At 43.7% G+C, this 18554-nt stretch overlaps 1 protein-coding gene across 12 annotated transcripts in view; it reads left to right on the top strand.

The window, feature by feature from the left end:
• Window positions 1-208: 208 nt before the first annotated feature.
• Window positions 209-18554, top strand: part of LOC128106497 (EGF-like and EMI domain-containing protein 1) — a 719003-nt gene continuing 700657 nt past the window's right edge. For 2 of the 12 annotated variants that reach the window (XM_052732020.1, XM_052732021.1), the window contains exon 1: window positions 209-789. In XM_052732020.1, coding sequence (XP_052587980.1) covers window positions 584-789 — 206 coding nt within the window. In that variant the 5' untranslated portion in view covers window positions 209-583. Of the gene's footprint in view, window positions 790-1355; window positions 1541-18554 lie in introns of those variants that run through there. The other 10 variants (XR_008216732.1, XR_008216731.1, XR_008216730.1 and 7 more) reach the window with 10 other exon arrangements.

Here is an 18554-nt window from a genome sequence, read left to right as displayed (position 1 = left end):
TTGACAAGGAACAACTCTCTGGAGAGACACTTTTTTAAGTTTAGGAATAAAAGCAAAAGGCAAAAGTTATCCCCCTGCAGATTGCTTCGCATTTGGGGGAGGGGAGTTTAACCGCAGATGATGGCTCCCAAGCCTGGGCTGTCCTTGTTGGAGGGCATGACGCGCCATAGATTTTTATTTTCACAAAACACACTCCCAGAGGCTTGTGGCCTTCCAGACAGCAGCTGGCGCCGGGCAGAGGCATAGCCTCCGGCCGGAGAAGCTACTGCCTACCGCTCGCTCTGCTCGCTCCGTTCTGCTCTTGGCTGAGCATCCCTGGCAGCGCGGGCTAGTTCCACAGCCTAAGCTTCCCGATTTGAGCAGACGCTGTTCCCTTCTGGAAGGACCACGGGGGCTAGCAACTGGAGGTTGCTCTGCGGATTTTAGGCACTCAGAGCTGGTTTGAAGGAAGGAGGGACTAGGTTTGGAGAAGAGCCGGCGCCTCTTAAAACTCTTGGTGCCTAAAATGTGTGAGACGGTGGCCAAATAGAGCGGAGGGAGATTATCTCATTTTGAATATCCAGGACTTCTAGATGCGCCAGCGATGTGTACAGCAACTGTCGATTTGGCAGCAGACTGGACTCGGTCAATTGCAATTCCTTTCCTACTTCAAGCTTACCTCCCCCAGAGCTGTGCTCAGATTGTCCTCACAGCCTCCAGGTGGGAGGGAGCTGAGCGAGAGGGAATCAAAAGTCAGCTTCCTTTTGCTCTCCGCTGGTGGCAGATGCGCAGCTGGTTGGTCCTAAGCAGGTTAGTGTTGGAGGGGGAAAGCCGGCACTGCTTAGCATCTTTGCTGGCTTGGGGCGGAGGATGCTCAAAGGATTTGGAGGAAGAGGTTGGGAGTAGAGTTGTGTGGATTATTGGTGGAAGAACATGATATGAGGTGCCAGATGCTTCCCCAGCCACCGCCCAGCGCCCCTTGGAGAAGAGAGGGTGAAGAGGGCGTGGGGGCGGGGGCCGCCCTGCAGCGCAAGGAGCGCGTGGTGGCCAGGGGGCTGTCTCTTTAAGCGCTCTGGAGGGGCTGGGGCCAGAGGGCGGCGAGCGCGTTGCCATGGCACCAGGGCTGCGGGGGCTGCAGGACCGCTATGCTCGCTGGTCTCTAGTTGTCTCGGGTAATGCAGGGGCTGTGCAGCTCTTGGGCTACAGCGCCTGGGGTTGGCTTGGCCGGCCACAACTAGCGCTCGCTCGCTGTTGCCTATATCGCCTGCTGGGGTCGAGCTGCTGCCGCGCCCTGCGCAGCAAGACGCACATCGCGGTCCTCGAGAGCGAGCCGGCACTAGCAACTTCTGCCTGGCGAGCCCAACTTCAGCGCGCGATTCGGACTTGAAGATTCCGCGATTCGGACTTGAAGATTCCGAGCGGCGCACCGCGCGCAGTTGGGGCGGTGGCCCCGCTGGCTCAGCATCACTGAGATGACCTCCCCACTGTGGTTCTGGTGCTTCTGCCTCTGGGCGGCCGACCACTGGCCACCAGGAAGCGCCCTGCAGCTCCAGCCCGGCATGTAAGTGGAGCCCAACAGCTCTGAAAGCTAGCTTAGGTCTGTGCGCCCCCGTCCTACTCTACACCAAGGTCTCTCTGGGAAGCAATGGAGGGATGGGGTGCTGCGATGCACTAGGCGTGAGAACTTGAGGATGTCCCTAACTGGGTACTGGCGGGAACGTTATCATAGACTAGACCTCAGGGAGCGCCACCGCCCAGCAGAACTAGTGCTACTGAGTGGACCCTGATATTTCAACCTAATATTTTCCAAGAACCTGACGGACGCCCCCCCTTCCCGAGTTTGAGTGTATATTTTCATATTTGGGGAGTAACTGCCCACTCTCTACAAGGCTTTTGCATGAAACCCCGTCGAAAGGGAATTATCTTGACTTTTTAAAAAAAAGAATCTAAGTGTTTCTGCACATTCCCCCCGCTTTGGGGGAGATATGATGAAGTCCAAAGAATGGGTTATTTCAAGGATCTGATGAGATAGGCGAGGAGCCAGTAATGCTTGTGTCAGCGGCTGAGGAGAGGCACTTGTGTGCTTAGGAGGAAGGGGCACGGGGGGGGGGGGGGGGATTCCTTCTTCCTTAGAAGTAAGACCGGGGAAATGTCTGTTCTTGGTCACCATGTGGAGCGCTGGGAGTTCTGAGAAGTCCTACAGCCTGGTCTACTTAACTGGCTGGAGAAGTTTTTGCTAGGTCTTACGTTATATCAGTCTACTGGAGAATGCCGGCTCTGACTCTGCTTTTCCCCTTCTGCTCTTGGGCAGCTATGAGCAGACAGCAGAGCCCTTGGAACGTTTCTGCATGCCCTCTTCTTTGCTTTTCTGAAATAGGAATTAATACACAATAAAAAAGTGGTTTAGAGAAAAGCCACTCATACCTTTCCCCAGCCTTACTTCTTCCTGTAAGAAAAATACCGTTTGGGGGTTCACGTTACCTTTCAGTACTTCATCCTCTGTGAAATTCAGTCTGCTGCCTGGTTACTGCACAGGTCATGAACTATGAACAGGGCCAGGGTGACACTGTATTTCACAACTTTGACTACATAGTGGCCAAATGTGTATTCTTCTGAAATTCGAGGAATTGCTGTAAGTTTGATTTCTCTGGAATTGGTAAGATTTGCATTGTTTACTTTGAAGAGGTGAATTTAGACTCTTTCTTTTATCTCGGAAAACATCACTCTGGGTAGCCTGTGCCTGTGAAAGCCTTTATCTTATAATGCTTTAGAGCAAAGTCGCTTTAGTGGTAATACTGTTAAAGTGAACCCTGGGTTTCCTTGTCTCATTTACCCATGAACACTGGACTGAACAACCCCGGTGGGAAGACACACTCCACTCTTACATGACAGTGTTCATCTCCTTTCATTGTTGACTCTTTGGCCTAGAATGATGATATTGCAATAAAAAAAAAAGAATTGTAGCTGTATTTATATATCAGATGAAGTGAAGTCAGATATTAAAACTAATATAAATTCTTGAAAGATTTAATAGAGATGTGTTTTTCAAGGAACTGCTAAAGTCACTCTGATGACTTTTAGTTATTTATGGTAGGGGAAGTCCTGTCATTTGTTTGTAGTTCTCTCTGGTGCTGGAGTTCACACATCAGGACCACAGTGGGATCCATTGCCAGGCTTTTTTGCAATTCTTGGCATGTAGAATACACATATAGCACTTGACTACCACACACCTGCCTATTTGTTAAATGCAAGAGAATTCTTCCTGAGATTGTCATTGACATCTGAGGTCTATTACTCCTGGATATAGGCTTTTGATGAATTAAAGACCGCTGATGAAAGTATGCCATCCGATTGACCCACACTTACAGGTCATCAGTGTAGTGAATGTAGTGAATCAAATTATGTGTAGCTTGTCTTAGAAGATCAAGTGAAAATGAGCAGCTCACCAAGAGTCAGATTTACATACATGTCACATTTATGATTGTATTTCTTAGAAGGGAAACTCATTTAGAAAATTTATTAATGAGACAAAAGATGTGTGCCATGGATTTCCCCATTCTCATGATGATTGATCGGTCTGATGATTTTGTTTGATCACAATTTGGAAGCTTTGGATGACTAATGTGAGACTGATTCAGAAAATCAGCACTCCACTGAAGGACTCATTGTGTGAGTAGTTATCACAAACCACAGCTGGCAGTTAACTCCCTTAGATTCCTACTTAGACACCAGACGACTCTTAACTACTTTGCAGTTACCAGTGTCATGAGTGAGATGGACAGTTCTTTCGTGCCCATGAGGGGGAAGAGATATGGCTGAGTTGAGATTTTCATTGCCAGATCTGAACCCAGATGTTTTCACTGCAGAGCTAGGGCTCTTCCTCGCCTTTCTTCTTTTTCTTTCTGTTTTTTGACAAGGAGTCACATGCAGCCCTTGCTAGACTTGATCTCACCCACTATGTAGCTGAAAATGTCCTTGAACTTCCGATTCTCCTGCCTCTACCTCCTAAGTACTGAGATTACAAGCATGCCTCTACCACTACACCATACTTAGTTCCAGAGTTGGGGTTTAACTATTCCAGAACATCCAGGCCCAGGCTGTTTTTTATGAAGTTTGTTTTAATTTTTCTATGTCTTCTGAGTGGGATCGAAGCTGATATTTTCAATCTAGGGGATGTCAAGACACTTTGGGCACCTCTTCTGGGTTGCAACAACTCTGGGTTCGGTGGGCATCAGTGCTCCGTTTGAGTGCCAATTGTCCTGATGTATGTGATAGAACTTACCAGGAAGTTCTGAATTCTCTTTGCTTACTGAAGACTTTCCATGAGAAATTCCCAACTGCTGCTTAGTGATGGCCTTAAGGCTTTCTGTTTGTTTGTTTGATAGACTAATCATGCTACAAACTTGGCCGGCCTTGAAATCTCAGTAATCCTCCTGCCTCAGCCTTATGAGTGCTGACATTTTGATAAGGGGATATTGATGAGTTTACTTATGTTAATGGTACTCTAAACATGCAGGATTAAACAGGAGGAGTAGATAAACTCTACCCAGATCTTTGAAACTTCAAAGGGCAGTTATATTAAAATATAGCCTTTGTGATGTACTTTTGTGAACACTTGCATAACAGTGAGATGAAAATAGTGAACATGGAGGTGTAATGAGTCTTTCTCTGTCCCACCAGCCAGCTCCCAAATAATGGCATGGAGACTTCTTATTAATTATGAAAGCTCAGCCTTAGCTTAGGCTTGTCCCACTAGCTCTTACAACTTAAATTAACCTGCTTTTATTAATCTATGTTTTGCCATGTGGCTTTTTACCTTTCTTTTATTCTGTATGTCCAGTTCCCCACGTTTCCATAGCATCTGTCTCCCAAAAAGCACTAAGTCCATCAAAACAGAGAAAGCCTCGACACTCAAAGTCCCTTTCCACCACTTCCATGGTCTCTGTCTTTTCCAGGTGCCTTCTGGTGCTGTGATTACTTTCTGTCAACTAGTTGCTATCTTAGCCATCTGACCTAAAGTTAATTTTATTTAATTAATGCAAATGCAAACTCAGGGTTCACAGTGTGATCAAATATCCCCCAACATGGAGGTACTGTAGAGATCAGGACTGAATTAAGATAGAGCTAGCCAAAGCAGGCAGTGGTGGCACACGCCTTTAATCCTAGCACTTGGGAGGCAGAGCCAGGTGAATCTTTGTGAGTTCAAGGCCAACCTGGTCTACAGAGTGAGATCCAGGACAGGCACTGAAACTACACAGAGAAACCCTGTCCTGGAAAACAAACAAGCAAACAAACCAACAACAACAACAACAACAACAACAAAAAAAATAGAGCTAGTCACCTAAGTCCTTGGAACTTGGGATATTTATGTTTGTCTAACACCTGGGTGGGGAGACTTTAAAAGGGCAAGGTCAATGTGTGACCAGGCAGTCTCCTAAACTGTATGGGACATCTCACATCCATGCTCTAATATGTGCACCTCACATAGGTATTTCTGGCATAGAATTCAAAACATGGCACTTAGACTTTGCATCCACATGCGTTAGAGGCTTTGCCTGTGCAGTGAGAAAAGACCTACGTAAATAGTAAAGGAAGAAGAGTTTGCCTGGCTCATACTGTCTGAGTTTTCAGTCCATGATTGGTTTGCTTTGCTGTTTATAGGCTGTGGTGAGACAGAACACCATGGCTAACAGTGTGACAGAGCAAAGTCACCCACCTTAGTGTGGACAAGAAGTGGGGTTGGGGGTTGGGGGTTGGGAGGGTGGATGTAGCTGGAGAATTTCTCTCCAGCTCCCACCAAGTCCCGCCAGTCCGGGAGTCCACTTATAAAATAAACACACAGACTCTTATATTATTTAAACTGCTTGGCCATTAGCTCAGGCCTATCATTGTCTAGCTCTTACTCTTATATTTAGCCCATTTCTATTAATCTATACTTTGCCACGTGGCTCATGGCTTATCGGTACCTTACATCTTTCTTGTCTTGGCGGCGACTCCAGGCAATCTCCCCTTCCCTTCCTGTTTCCTCAATTCTTCTCTCTGTTAGTTCCGCCTATACTTCCTGTCTGGCTATTGGCCAATCAGTGTTTATTTATACAGAGCGATATCCACAGCAGGTGGGCTAGCATGAGGACTAGCTATATTTTTCCAGGGTGCGTCCTATGACCTACTTCCTTCAACTGATCACCACCTCCCATTGATGCTATTAAGTTGGGATTTTATCAGGGATTTAGCTATTGACTAGGTCATTGTCCTCAGGTGCCAATCACGTCTCTACATGTTGACTGCTGAGCATTGCAATTTAGATAAACCTTCTGAGAGGATCCTTCATGTACAAACCATAATACAATCTCTCCCTACTACAGACTTGTGCAGAAATGTGGTCCAGACTTCTATAGCTGACGTGGAAACCTGGAGCCAAAATGGGTGGAATTTAGAATGCAGCTGAAGTTTCATGGCTGAGGAGCAGTGGGGTCACCTTTGAGTCCTGTCTCTAGAGCCCTGTTTCTGTTTACCATGCTCCCTGGTGATTCCTCCACCATTTTCAACTCCATTCACTATGTTCAAACTCTACCCATTCTGATCTTTCTCTGAGATCTAAATCTGTTTACTTATGTTTAGCAATAGTTATTCTTTCTGCTACCCCACCAACTGGACCCAGACATTTGCCTTACAGCTTTGGCAACCCATGCTTTATAGCTAATATTGGCATTAGGCACATTTGCATGTGGTTTCTGTCCTCTGTTTCAGTGTCCCCAAGTTTAACCCTTTCTTCTTTCATCTCTCATTCCTGTCCATGGCACCCTTGCTTTGATGCTTCTGGGGCTTCCTGTGTGTTTTCTCTACATCTCTCTTCCTAATGTGGCTTTTTTGTTTGTACCATTTCCTTTCCATTCACAAATACTGTTCTGTTTTCTGTTTGTAGTCTGTCTTGTCTGTTGACCTGTCTTGACCCTGTTTCTTTGCCTTACCTTTAATGTCTAAAAGACAGCTAATTGATGCTTCTTTATTCTTCTTCCCTGCCCCCTCCTCTCTCTTCATCTCTTCCTCCCTCCCTCGCTCCCTCTTTCTCCTTTCTTTCCTCCCTCCCTCTCTTCCTTTCTTTGTGTGTATACATGTGTGCTCATGAGTGTGTTGCCAGAGGATAACTTTGGTTATCTCCTATCATTCGGCACCTTAATTTAAAAAAGCATGAATTCACAAATAACAAACACTACATGGATAGGTTAACATAGCCCCTCAAATATTTGCCCTGTCTCAAACATTATACATCTCAGTGGACATCCACATAGTTAGAGTGGGCATTCTGAAATCACTCTTTCTTCTGTATTGTAACCACATTTGTTTACATACACACATGTATATACAGTTGTAGACAAGGATCTGCATATGCAACAGAACATAATTCTTTTTTCTTTTTGAGATTGAGTGACCTCACTTAAAGTCACAGTCTCTAAATCTATCATTTTTTTTTTAAATTTAGTGATTTCATTTTTCTTAACAGCTGAATAATATTCCATTTAGAACATGTTCCAGATTTTCATTACCGAATTATCTGTTTATGACATCAATATTGGCTCTGTTTCCTTGCTGTAGTAAATACAAAAACAATAAACATGAATGTGTAAATATATATATATATATATATATATATATATATATATATATATATATATATATATATATATATAGTAGGTGTGGTGCTCTGAAAGAAAATGGCCCCCAAAGGGAGTGGCACTATTAGGCGGTATGGCTTTGTTGTAGTGGGAATAGCCTCGTTGGAGGAAGTGTGTCACTGTGGACTGTGGGGGTGGGCTTTGAGATTTCGTATGCTATTCCTGTTGCCTCTGAGTCAAGGTGTAGGACTCTCAGCTCTAGTACATCTTCCTGCAAGCTGCCATGATGATAATGGACTGAACCTCTGAAATTATAAGCGAGCCCCCTCAATTAAATATTTTCATTTATAAGAGTTGCTATGGTCATAGTGTCTCTTTACAGCAATAGAAACCCTAACTAAGATAATAGGGTACAAAGTTCTCTGGGTATGTGCCCAGGAATGGAACAGCTGGGTCATATGGTAATTCTGGTTTTAATTTTTGAGGAAACTCATACTAATTTTTACATGGATGATGTGCTGGGTGGTTTTATGTCAGCTTGATACAGATGAACTCATTTGAGAGGGGGGAACTTCAGTTAGGAAAATGCCTTCATAAAATCCAGTTACAGGCAAGCCTGTAGGATATTTTCTTAATGAATGATTGATGGGGAAGGATCCAACCCATTGCGGATCATGCCATTCCTAGGCTGGTGGACCTGAGTTCTATATGAAAGCAGGCTGAGCAAGCCATGTGGAACAAACCACTAAGCAGTACCCCTCTATGGTCTCTGCATCAGCTCCTGCCTCCATGCTTCTGCTGTGTTTGAGTTCCTGTCCTGACTTCCTTTAGTGATGGACTATGATGGGCAAGTGTCAGTCAAATAACCCCTTTCCTCCTCATGTTGTTCTTGTCATGGTGTTTCATCACAGCAACAGTAGCCCTGAGTCAGATGTGTTAATTTTTATTCCTCATAGCAATGTATAAAGGTTCCTCCGCTATCTCTGAGTACGTTTAATTTGCTTTTCCTTTGTGATTAGGAATGTTGAACACTTTTAAAAATAGCTGTTGGTCACTTATGGTATCCCCCCCCCCACTTCAAAGCTATGTGTTCAACTCATTAGGCCATTTGTTGATTGGAAGTTTTATTTCCTTGATATCTGCTTTCTGAAGTTTTTTTGTAATGTCTGTTAGTCCTCCCCTGAATGTAGCTAGTAATGATTTTCTCCCATTCTGTGGGCTCTGTGCTCTGATGATGGTGTCCTTTACTGAACAGAAGAATTTTAATTTCATGTTGCCCCATCTGTTGATAACTGGTACTAATTTCTACACTACTGAAATTCTTTTCAGAAAGTTCTTGCCTACTCCAGAGCCTTCAAGAATATTCCCTATGTTTTCATCTAGAAATTTCACTGTTTCAGGTTATAATTAAGGTATTTTACCCATTTTATTGATTTTTTTCTACAAGGTGAAAGATATTAACTCAATTTCATTCTTCTGTAGGTGAATATCCAGCTTGGTGTACATCATTTGTAGAACAGGCTATATTTTCCAATGTACGTTGTTGCCCGCTTTGTCCAAAATGAGGTGGCCATAGTCTTGTCTGTTTATTTCCAGGTCCTCTATTTTAGTCCATTGGTCAAACCTGTTTGGGTTTTTGCTTGTTTGTTTATTTTTGTTTTTTGTTATCTGAAACAAAATCTCTCACTCCAACTGGAACTCACAGTTTCGGTTATGTTGACTGGTCAGTAAGCCCCAGGGACCCTCCCTCCTGTTTGTTCTTTGAGAGCACCAGGATTACAGCCATCAGTTGCTTTCTGTTACTTTTATATGATGTTGGGAACTGAACTCACTTTGCCCTGAGCTACGTTCCCATAACTTGATTTTTTTTATAATTTATCCATTTGTTGCAGGCTGCTCTCCTCTGCTGTGGATGCTTCTCAGAGCCTTCTTCTTTGAATGTACCCATCCTCACTTTCTGTAGCATATGACATAGCTAGCTCTTTCTCTTTCTGCTTTTCTATAGCTTTTGCCTTTTCCTCTGTATTCCCAGTGTCATCTGCAGGGTCCCTCCTCCCCTGGCCACGTCATTTCTCTTGCCTTTCTTCCTACCAGTTCTCATCTTGCACTCTATTCTGACGTGGACCCTGTCTCTACAGCTGGCTGCAGGCTCTGTGGAACTACAGACTTGCATTTTTGCGCTAGATGCTGATCATCTCCATGGGGTTCAACTCAGAATGCCACCAGCCATCTACTTGTCTCTGCCTTCTACCTTTTTGGGCACTTTGCCTATCTTCTCCTTTAGTATACCCAAAAACTTTCTTTAAAAAGACTTTTCTTCTCATTTATTTTCTTGTTATTTATGAGCCTAAGGTGCCATGGTTGTAGCAAGCCCTTTTCTATGGTAACTTATGAGTAATTTAAGTTTTATATTTCCTCAGTTGTCAAATGCTATAAACAGCAGCACTGAAATACCCTTTGTGCAGTTCTTATTCCTGTTTTTACATGGAGCCCAGCTGACTGCCTGTCCACACACAGCATTATGGTCAGCTCATGGTCTTTCATATACTTTAACTTTTTATATATAATATACTATATTATATATAATTTAATTTTAAAATTAGATTTACTTTGATACATACTATGTGCATGAGTGTATTGAGGGCCACTGTTGGGTATTTGACACCTCTATACAATGTATGATGTTTAAATTCAGGTGAGCCTGTCTATGTCTTTAGCTATTCATTCACCTCAAGTGTGTGTGTTTTTGTGTGTATGCATGCATATGTGTGTGTGTGCACATGTGTGTGCTGGTGCATATATCTGCCAGAGGACAACCTTGAGTATCATTCTTCAGCCATTGCCTTTCTTTTTTTCTTTTTTCTTTTTTAAAGACAGTTTTTCTCAATAGCCTGAAATTTGCCAGGCAGGTTAGGCTGGCTAATCAATGAGCCTCCAGGATCCATCTGTCTCCATTTGCCCTGCACTGGGATTGCAAACACATACCACCATGCCTGGCTCCCCCCGAACCCCACTTTTTGTGGGTTTTGGAAAGGCAAGCACTTTATTTACTGAGTTCTTTCCAGACCCATTACCTTTTGTATTTAAAACATTTAAAATCCTTTCTTCTAGCCTTAACTATATACAATACATATGTACCACATTATTATAATCTACACTTGCTGTGACCTACACACCTTGGATCCCAGAACCCTGGCTAGGGGTGTAAGGGGATTTAGAAAAGACACACACAGGGACACATACTGAAGTGGGATCAGGTGGGATGCTGTAACCACTCCATTACAATCTGGGAACTCGCTCGTGTTTATTAGGTCCAGCACATGGGGAGGGCTAGCTAGTCTGGGGAGGAGATCTCTGTAGGCAGCCATCTCAGGCTGAAAACCTCCTGGAGGAGAAAGCTGCGCTTGCTAGTCTTTGTACACATGGCCAGTTGTTCATGAGCACCCCTCCTGGGGCTGCCTGAGGAACTCTTTCCTCCCTCTTGAGCCTGTCCCATATGGGGAATGGCTTCGTCAATATACCAGGAGCCAGTTGGTCCTGGAGTCCTCAAGAGTCTATACTCATGTTTAAACACACGTTCATACAGGAGGTCACTCACTTGGGGCTTCCTCTGGCCCTACACACACTTTCTCTATGAAGCGGTGAAATGTTTTGCTCCTTCTGTTTGTACTTAGGACTTGTTGTTGACTGTCCACCCTTCTCTGCTGTCCCTCTTCCCGTTAGCTTCCGCTCATCACCACAGTGTGGTAAATGGCTAGGAAACCAACACTTTCATTTCCACATGTGCTGTGAACCACGTAAAATCTGTGTTTCTGTGCCTGGATCATTTCATTAACGTAATCATCTCCAGTTCCAGCCACTTGGTTACAAATGAAAGGTTTCCGTCTCTTTTCAATAGTGGAATTAGGAATAAATGTGGGTATATAATACATATATGCTTACATATGTATATGTGTGTGTGTGTGTGAAATATGTACAATATGTATATTTCACAAAAGTGAGTCTTTAGTAACTGTTCCCTTTCATTAACAACTGATTATTGTAAAGGTCTTAGGTATTTTTCACATGCCAGGAACAAATCATGTTCTTTATTTTAGTTCTGTTAGTCCCCACAAAAATCATATCAGAAGATGGTAGTAGAGTGTATATGTTATGATAAGGAAATTATGTTTTTCTGAAGAAAGTGCCTATAAGGATCTGAAGCTTCAGAGAAAGTTCAGATAGTTAACTCAGAAGGAGTTAGGACTAGAATCTAGTCTGGGTCTAAAATTGGGGCTCCTACTTACTCTACTGTACACAAGGACTTTTATTCTGGCATTATTCAATTTCATTCACATTTATTAAACACTTGTCTTTTGAAATTCTGTGTTTTAGATTTCTCTTCAGTCCCCTTATGAAAGGTCTGTGATTTTACTCTGCTCATAAGCTAACATGTTAGTCTACCACAGCTTTAGTTCCTGAGGGAAGACAGATTCCTCAGTCAAGACAGATGCCCTGTCAGTCCTCCAGTGCAGACAGCACTAAGGGAGTGTCCGCGTCACTCACCCCTCCCCTCAGTTCCCTGCCAACAGCAAGGAGAGGCCCAGGAGGAGGCACTGCAGAGCTGAAGCTGAGAAGCCTCCAACTTGAGAGCGCCATGGCATTGTAAGGAGCCTATTCACAGACCGGCTAACCCTTGCTGACAGGAAATGGTCTTGGTGTTAATTCTTAGGAGGACTCTGCCCCAGCTGCAGCAGGACATGTTCCATCCTTCTTCTGAGGCTGTTCATTGTATAAACACCCTTCCAGAAGGTGAGCAAGCTGTCAGTACCATTAGTTAATTTTTGTTCTTATTATTTTAGTAGTAGGAATGGAGTCCAGCGCTTCAGCTTCACGTAGGCGAGGCCGGTGTTCTCCCTCCGAGCTCCTCCCACCTATGTCTCTATGCTGTCTACACTTCGAGGGGAGGACTGGAGACCTGGAAAAGCCATCTCTGAGCACTCTTAATGCTTTCCTTCCGCATCCTAGCAGTGCACATTTTACTAAGGTGTAAGGCTAGTTTTCTCCTCCTCCATTGAATCCAGCCCTTTGGTTATGAGCATGTTCATATCAGGACTAGAAGAGAATGGCTTTAGTGAGCTTACCTCAGAGCTCCTGCCTGGACTGCAGTGTTGGTCTTTCCTTGTTTTGTTTTTGGTTTTTACTTTGATACTGAAATCAAATCACTCACTTGATTCCTTTATATGTGGTTGGTTTTTCTGTTCTTATTAGTTTGTTCAACAAACATTTATTCAGACTCCAGTAAGATTGGAGGAACACAAACCAACAATCAAAGACTACTCACATATACTTCCAGCCCAGTGGGAAGAAGAACGAGGGCAGGGCTTTCAAGAAGGTTTGCAGGAGCTGATTTATCCTTCACAGGCTTCTTGAGTAAAGGTGCACTGGGTGCAAGGGGCTGATGGTTGTGTCAAATGGACGAGAAGAAGAAATGGAGGTAAGAGCTTCCCTTATGAAAACTGTAAGATAGTTAACTTTCCTAATAGTACATCTGGAGTGGTAAACTGTATAAGGAAGAGTCTAGATCAGTTCAGATGGGACAGCTCAGGAAGGCTTTGCACACTGCTATGGAATAGCTGGGAAACAGTGTACATCCATCCTAAGTAAACATTTATTCTGATATGCTGTCAATCTCAGCTTCTTAGTCCCATGGCCAAGAAGACATAAACTCAAAACAGAAACATAGTCTAGTCACATTGGCATCTTGAGGATGAATGGGTTAGAAATGAATCCAGAGTCAGGGAGTCCCATTGGGAGCTTCTGTCCACAGTCTAGGGAGAAGAGGGATGCTAAAACCAGGAACTGTAGCTGAAGATGAAAGGAGCAGACTGGAAGGACCAGCCTTAGGAGGAGTTAATGGGAGTGTGAGCTGGGGAGAAAGAGGCTAAGGAAACTGGGAACTGGAAACACAAGGAGGGAGGAGCTGCATGGGAGAAGAGGCATGCTAGACTGCGCATGTGGATCTTGTGTGCCCTGAGGGCCCAGCCGTGGGCTCCTGGGGAAGATCCGAGGAAAAGAGTCAGGAGTGTGGTCTGGACTGGAGCCACAGCTTGATGTTGAGATGGAGAGACAGGTGAGGAGAAAACGTCAGCAAGAGAGGAAACCCAGACATTCCAACAGACAGAGAGCACAGGAGGAAAAAAAAACCTACAGAGGAAGTCCAGAAACTATTGAGAAGGCTGCAGAAGGCCTCAGAGAAGTTGTGTAAAGTAGGAACTTGGAAATGCACAGGGAGTGCCACTCTTGGAAAATCAGACTCAGAACTGCCTGCACAGACCCAGTGAAAGTGCATTGGTCTAGTAGAGAACGTTCCTCCCACGGGCATCGTTTAAGGTCGTGGTGACTAAGAGTGGAAGCTCCTGCAGAGCACCCTCCTGTGCTTCTTGCTCGACCAGACATCACCCTCTGTCTGCCTCCATCAGTCCACTAGTCAGTCCCCTGGTTCAAAGTTTCAGCAAAGAGAGTGTCCTTTTATACTACTCCAGCAGAACTTGTCAGTCCATAACCACAAGGTGTTCTCCTTGGATCTGCAGAGATTATAGAGGTAGGTGAGATAGTCTCTAGGAGACTCATCAGTAAGTATTAGTACAGGATACTTAGATACTATGAAGGAGTTAGGGGCTAGCATTACTGATGTTAGAAAGGAACCAAATTCACTAGAGGAAGCTCTGGAAATCATCATCTTGGCATTGGAAGGGGAGATGGGATGGGTTAGATGAACATTCACTGATGTGAGTGGGAAGAACAAGGCAAGGTGTTGGCGGCTGTGGAAGGGAAACACCTTCTGGGGACCACACTACATAGTTACCAGTATCTTTATCTTTGTCCCTATGCACATGCAATTCTATTCCCGCCAGCACATCCCAGGATTCCTAAATGCACTGCATAACTTACGTCCCTGGAACCTTTGCTATAGATGGACTTCAGGGCCTCCTCCATCTCTTCCGGGATGAGTGCTAATGTCCAGCACAAAAGTTATCCTTTTCAGAAATGTTTCAGGACTTTGAGATGGGATTAATGGTACATCTGTCTGTCTCAGCAGTGTAAACTGACATCTGTATTTGCTGTAGATGCCTGGAGAGTTCTAGCTTGTTTAAAAAACAACAAAAACCCCTACAACTCTGATAGCCATGTGGTAATGATGAGGACATGCTTGGGATTTTTAAGGACATTTCTAGGCAACTCTGTGAATCAATTCTCTGTGTATAAATTATGTGGCTTGTCAATTTATGATCTGGAAAATGTTTTCTGTCACTCTGCAGTGGATAGTTTTCAGTGGTGTTTAATGTTCCTTCTCATTGATATGGTTAATTAGGAATTGACAGTAATTCTGAGCTTTAGTGCACTTTGCTCTTGAGGGAAGAGGCAGTCCCAGGAGACTTTAACTCTCATTTTTTTTTGAATTATTAAGGCAACTGCCTCCATGATTTAGTGTAGTGGAAGTTGATCAGTAAAAATTAACCCATTTGAATAGTTTACATCTGTACTCATAGCTGCAAGTCCCATGTGCTCTGTCACACTGAATGAAGGGTGTAGTTTATGAATAGAAGTACATGTGAGGATCAGATGTACAGTTGGTGTGTGTAGCTGAGGAAACTATACTGTGCACTTGAAATCTGCTGATGGGGTGGATATTGCATGTTCTCATACACATGCACACAGTGTGACTAGGTGAGGTGATGATTGACTGGTGATTATTTCACAGTAAATACTTATTTCAAATCATCACACTATATACTATAAATAGATACAGTTTATTTGTCAACATACCTCAGTGTGGGCTGGAAAGAAGTCAATGATAATAAAATAATAGTCAAATTTTTATTATATATTTATGGAGTTCAAACAAATTTTGGTTAGCCTAGCTATCAAAGTCCAAAAGATAAGAAAACAATTCTCTGCATGAATAAACTGAGGATGTATCTCAACATCAAAAATTTATTTTCCAATGCATTTCAGGGCTTATGCTGAGAAGCACTTTCTATCTTCTGAACTTTTGAACTCTCTATGTATTGGGATGAGCAAAAATGAACTCAGGCTTCCTTTAAATATGCCACAGCACTAAATGCAAAAGAAAACAAGTAGGCACTCAAGACTCAATGCACACTGGCCAATTATGTGATCGCAGAGTAGCTTTGGGATATTATGCAGTACTGGAATGAATTTTGATATAGGAACCACAGTAGGCAGCAGCCGTAACATCCTACAGATGTAGCCTCTGCATTTCTTATAAAGCAAATTTTGCTTGAATTCAACTGACAGTTAAGAAGTGTGAGCCAGGAAACAACTCTGTCAGCATTCTCCAACTTTCATAAATCTATTTACAGGAGAGGCCCATTAACATTTTAATTGTTCCACTGCTAAACTTGCTCTACTTGCCACCTTTAAAGGGCTCAGGTTCATTAAAATTTAAGGGACCAGAGAGTTTATGTTCTATTCTAATGACCCAGAGGTGATTGCAAAGGCTCTAAATATTTTTCCCTCTGCTTCATTGAACACCTGAGGGATTCTCTCTGGTAGCTAGACATGCTCAAAAGTCGGATGTTGTATTGCGTCTCCCCAGTCTCATCAGGATGCTCTCCCTGCGTCCCTCTTTTCTCTCATCTGAATACTGGGTACTAGGGTCTTTTAAGGTACATTTATGCCATGGTCCATTCTCCTCTTGCCTGCTCCCCTCTCCTCTCCCCTCTCTCCCCTCCCTCCCCCGCCCCCTTCAGGCGCACATGCTTGCATAGGCACATAGAAACCACAGGTCAACCTTGAGGACTATTCCTCAGTTACTGTTCACATTAGTTGTTGCAGCAGCCTCTCTCCCTGATCTGTTACTTACTGATTAGGCTAGGCTTGTACCAGGCTTTTTCTTTGGGGCCACCAACCAGCTCCCAAATCATGACACAGAGGCTTAATAGTTTTGAATGCTTGGCCTAGCTTAGGCATGTTTCTGGCTAGCTCTTTTAACTTGAATTAGCCTGTTTCTCTTTATCTACCCTTTGCCTCGGGGATTATTACCTTCCTTTGCTGTGGATATCGCTCGATATAAATAAAGCACTGATTGGCCATTGGCTAGGCAGGAAGTATAGGCGGAACAAGGAGGAGAATAAAGCTGGGAAGTGGAAGGCTGACAGAGACACTGCCAGCCGCCATGATGAGAAACAGCATGTGAAGATGCCGGTAAGCCACGAGCCATGTGGCAAGGTATAGATTAATGGAAATGGATTAATTTAAGCTATAAGAACAGTTAGCAAGAAGCCTGCCACGGCCATACAGTTTGTAACCAATATAAGTCTCTGTGTTTACTTGGTCGGGTTTGAGCGGCTGTGGGACTGGCAGGAGATAGAGATTTGTCCTAACTGTGGGCCAGGCAGGAAAACTTAAGCTACATTCCTTACTTCTGTATATCTTACTGTCACTGCATCTCTGTGTCTGCTTGGCTGACAGCTGCCTGGCTGACAGCTGCCTGGCTTCTTGACCTGGGCGTGTCCCTCCTTCTCTCCTCTTTCTTTTTTCTTTCTTCCACTCTTCTTTTTCTGAGCCTAGATTTCTCCTCCCATTTATTCTCTCTGACTGCCAACCCCCTGTTCCTTTCTCTGTCTAGCTATTGGCCATTCAGCTCTTTATTAGACCAATCAGGTGCCTTAGGCAGGCAAGGTGAAACAAATGCAACACATCTTTACATAATTAAACAAATACAGCATAAACAAAAGTAATGCACCTTTACATAGTTAAAGTATTATTCTGCACCATAAACAAATGTAACACATCTTTACATAGGTAAAATAATATTCTACAACATAGACTGACTGTCCAGGGGCCTGCAGATACTTTGATCTTTGCCCCTTTAGCATTGTGATTACAAACATGTGCTGCCATGACCTACTTCTTTTATGTGTACTGGGGACCAAACTCAGAAACTCATGCTTGAGTGCCAGCCAAACACTTTATAGCCTCAGCCATCACTCCAACCCCTTCCTCACAGTATTTCTACAGCTAGATTGTAGCTAGAGTTTTCCTGCCTGGCCCACAGTCAGGACAAATCTCTCTCATCTGCCAGTCCCACAGCTGCTCAGACCCGACCAAGTAAACACAGAGACTTATATTGCTTACAAACTGTATGGCCGTGGCAGGCTTCTTGCTAACTTTTCTTACAGCTTAAATTAATCCATTTCTATAAATCTATACCTTGCCACGTGGCTCATGGCTTACCGGCATCTTCACATGCTGTTTCTCATCGTGGCGGCTGGCAGTGTCTCTCTGACTCAGCCTTCTACTTCCCAGCTTTGTTCTCCTCCTTGTCCCGCCTACACTTCCTGCCTAGCCAACGGCCAATCAGTGTTTTATTTATTGACCAATCAGCAACACACTTGACATACAGACCATCCCACAGCACTAGATTCCAATTTTATTAAGGGTTAACTGTGAACACAAGCTTGTTTGAATTAAAGCCAGTCACAGATAGTTAAAGATACAGATGAGTCTATGTTCATCTTCTCTTATGCTTCTCTATCCCTAGTTCTGTTCCCTTCAACAAAATATCAACCATAAGCCTAAGTCAACTCTAACTTTTAGGAACACTCTTGTTGTGACTGCTGTGCATGAGCTGTGGGACCATGACATATCCTGTGGGATCTAGCCTCTCATTTGTGTTTTAAATTTTCAATGTGTGTTTCAGGATGTTGTTTTGGTAGCAGTTATGAGTTTTGAGGATCAACTAGTCTTAAAATATTCCACTAAGGTGATTTGTTAAGTATAATTATTTAGTGTCGATCGTGTAAATGATGTGTACCCTGTGTGCATTGGACACCACTTTGTTTGACTCCAGCTAACATGAAGCCTCTATGACAAGAGTTTAAGTACCATTTCTTCTCTAAAGAAGACTGTATTGTCTGGGCACAGAGGGAGAACCTTATTTGACTTTTGTGG

Source organism: Peromyscus californicus, unplaced genomic scaffold (assembly GCF_007827085.1).
Source record: "Peromyscus californicus insignis strain IS unplaced genomic scaffold, ASM782708v3 Scaffold_9__1_contigs__length_137607984, whole genome shotgun sequence".
In the NCBI taxonomy this organism is placed as follows: Eukaryota; Metazoa; Chordata; class Mammalia; order Rodentia; family Cricetidae; genus Peromyscus; species Peromyscus californicus.
This window is presented reverse-complemented; position numbering and strand designations above follow the sequence as displayed.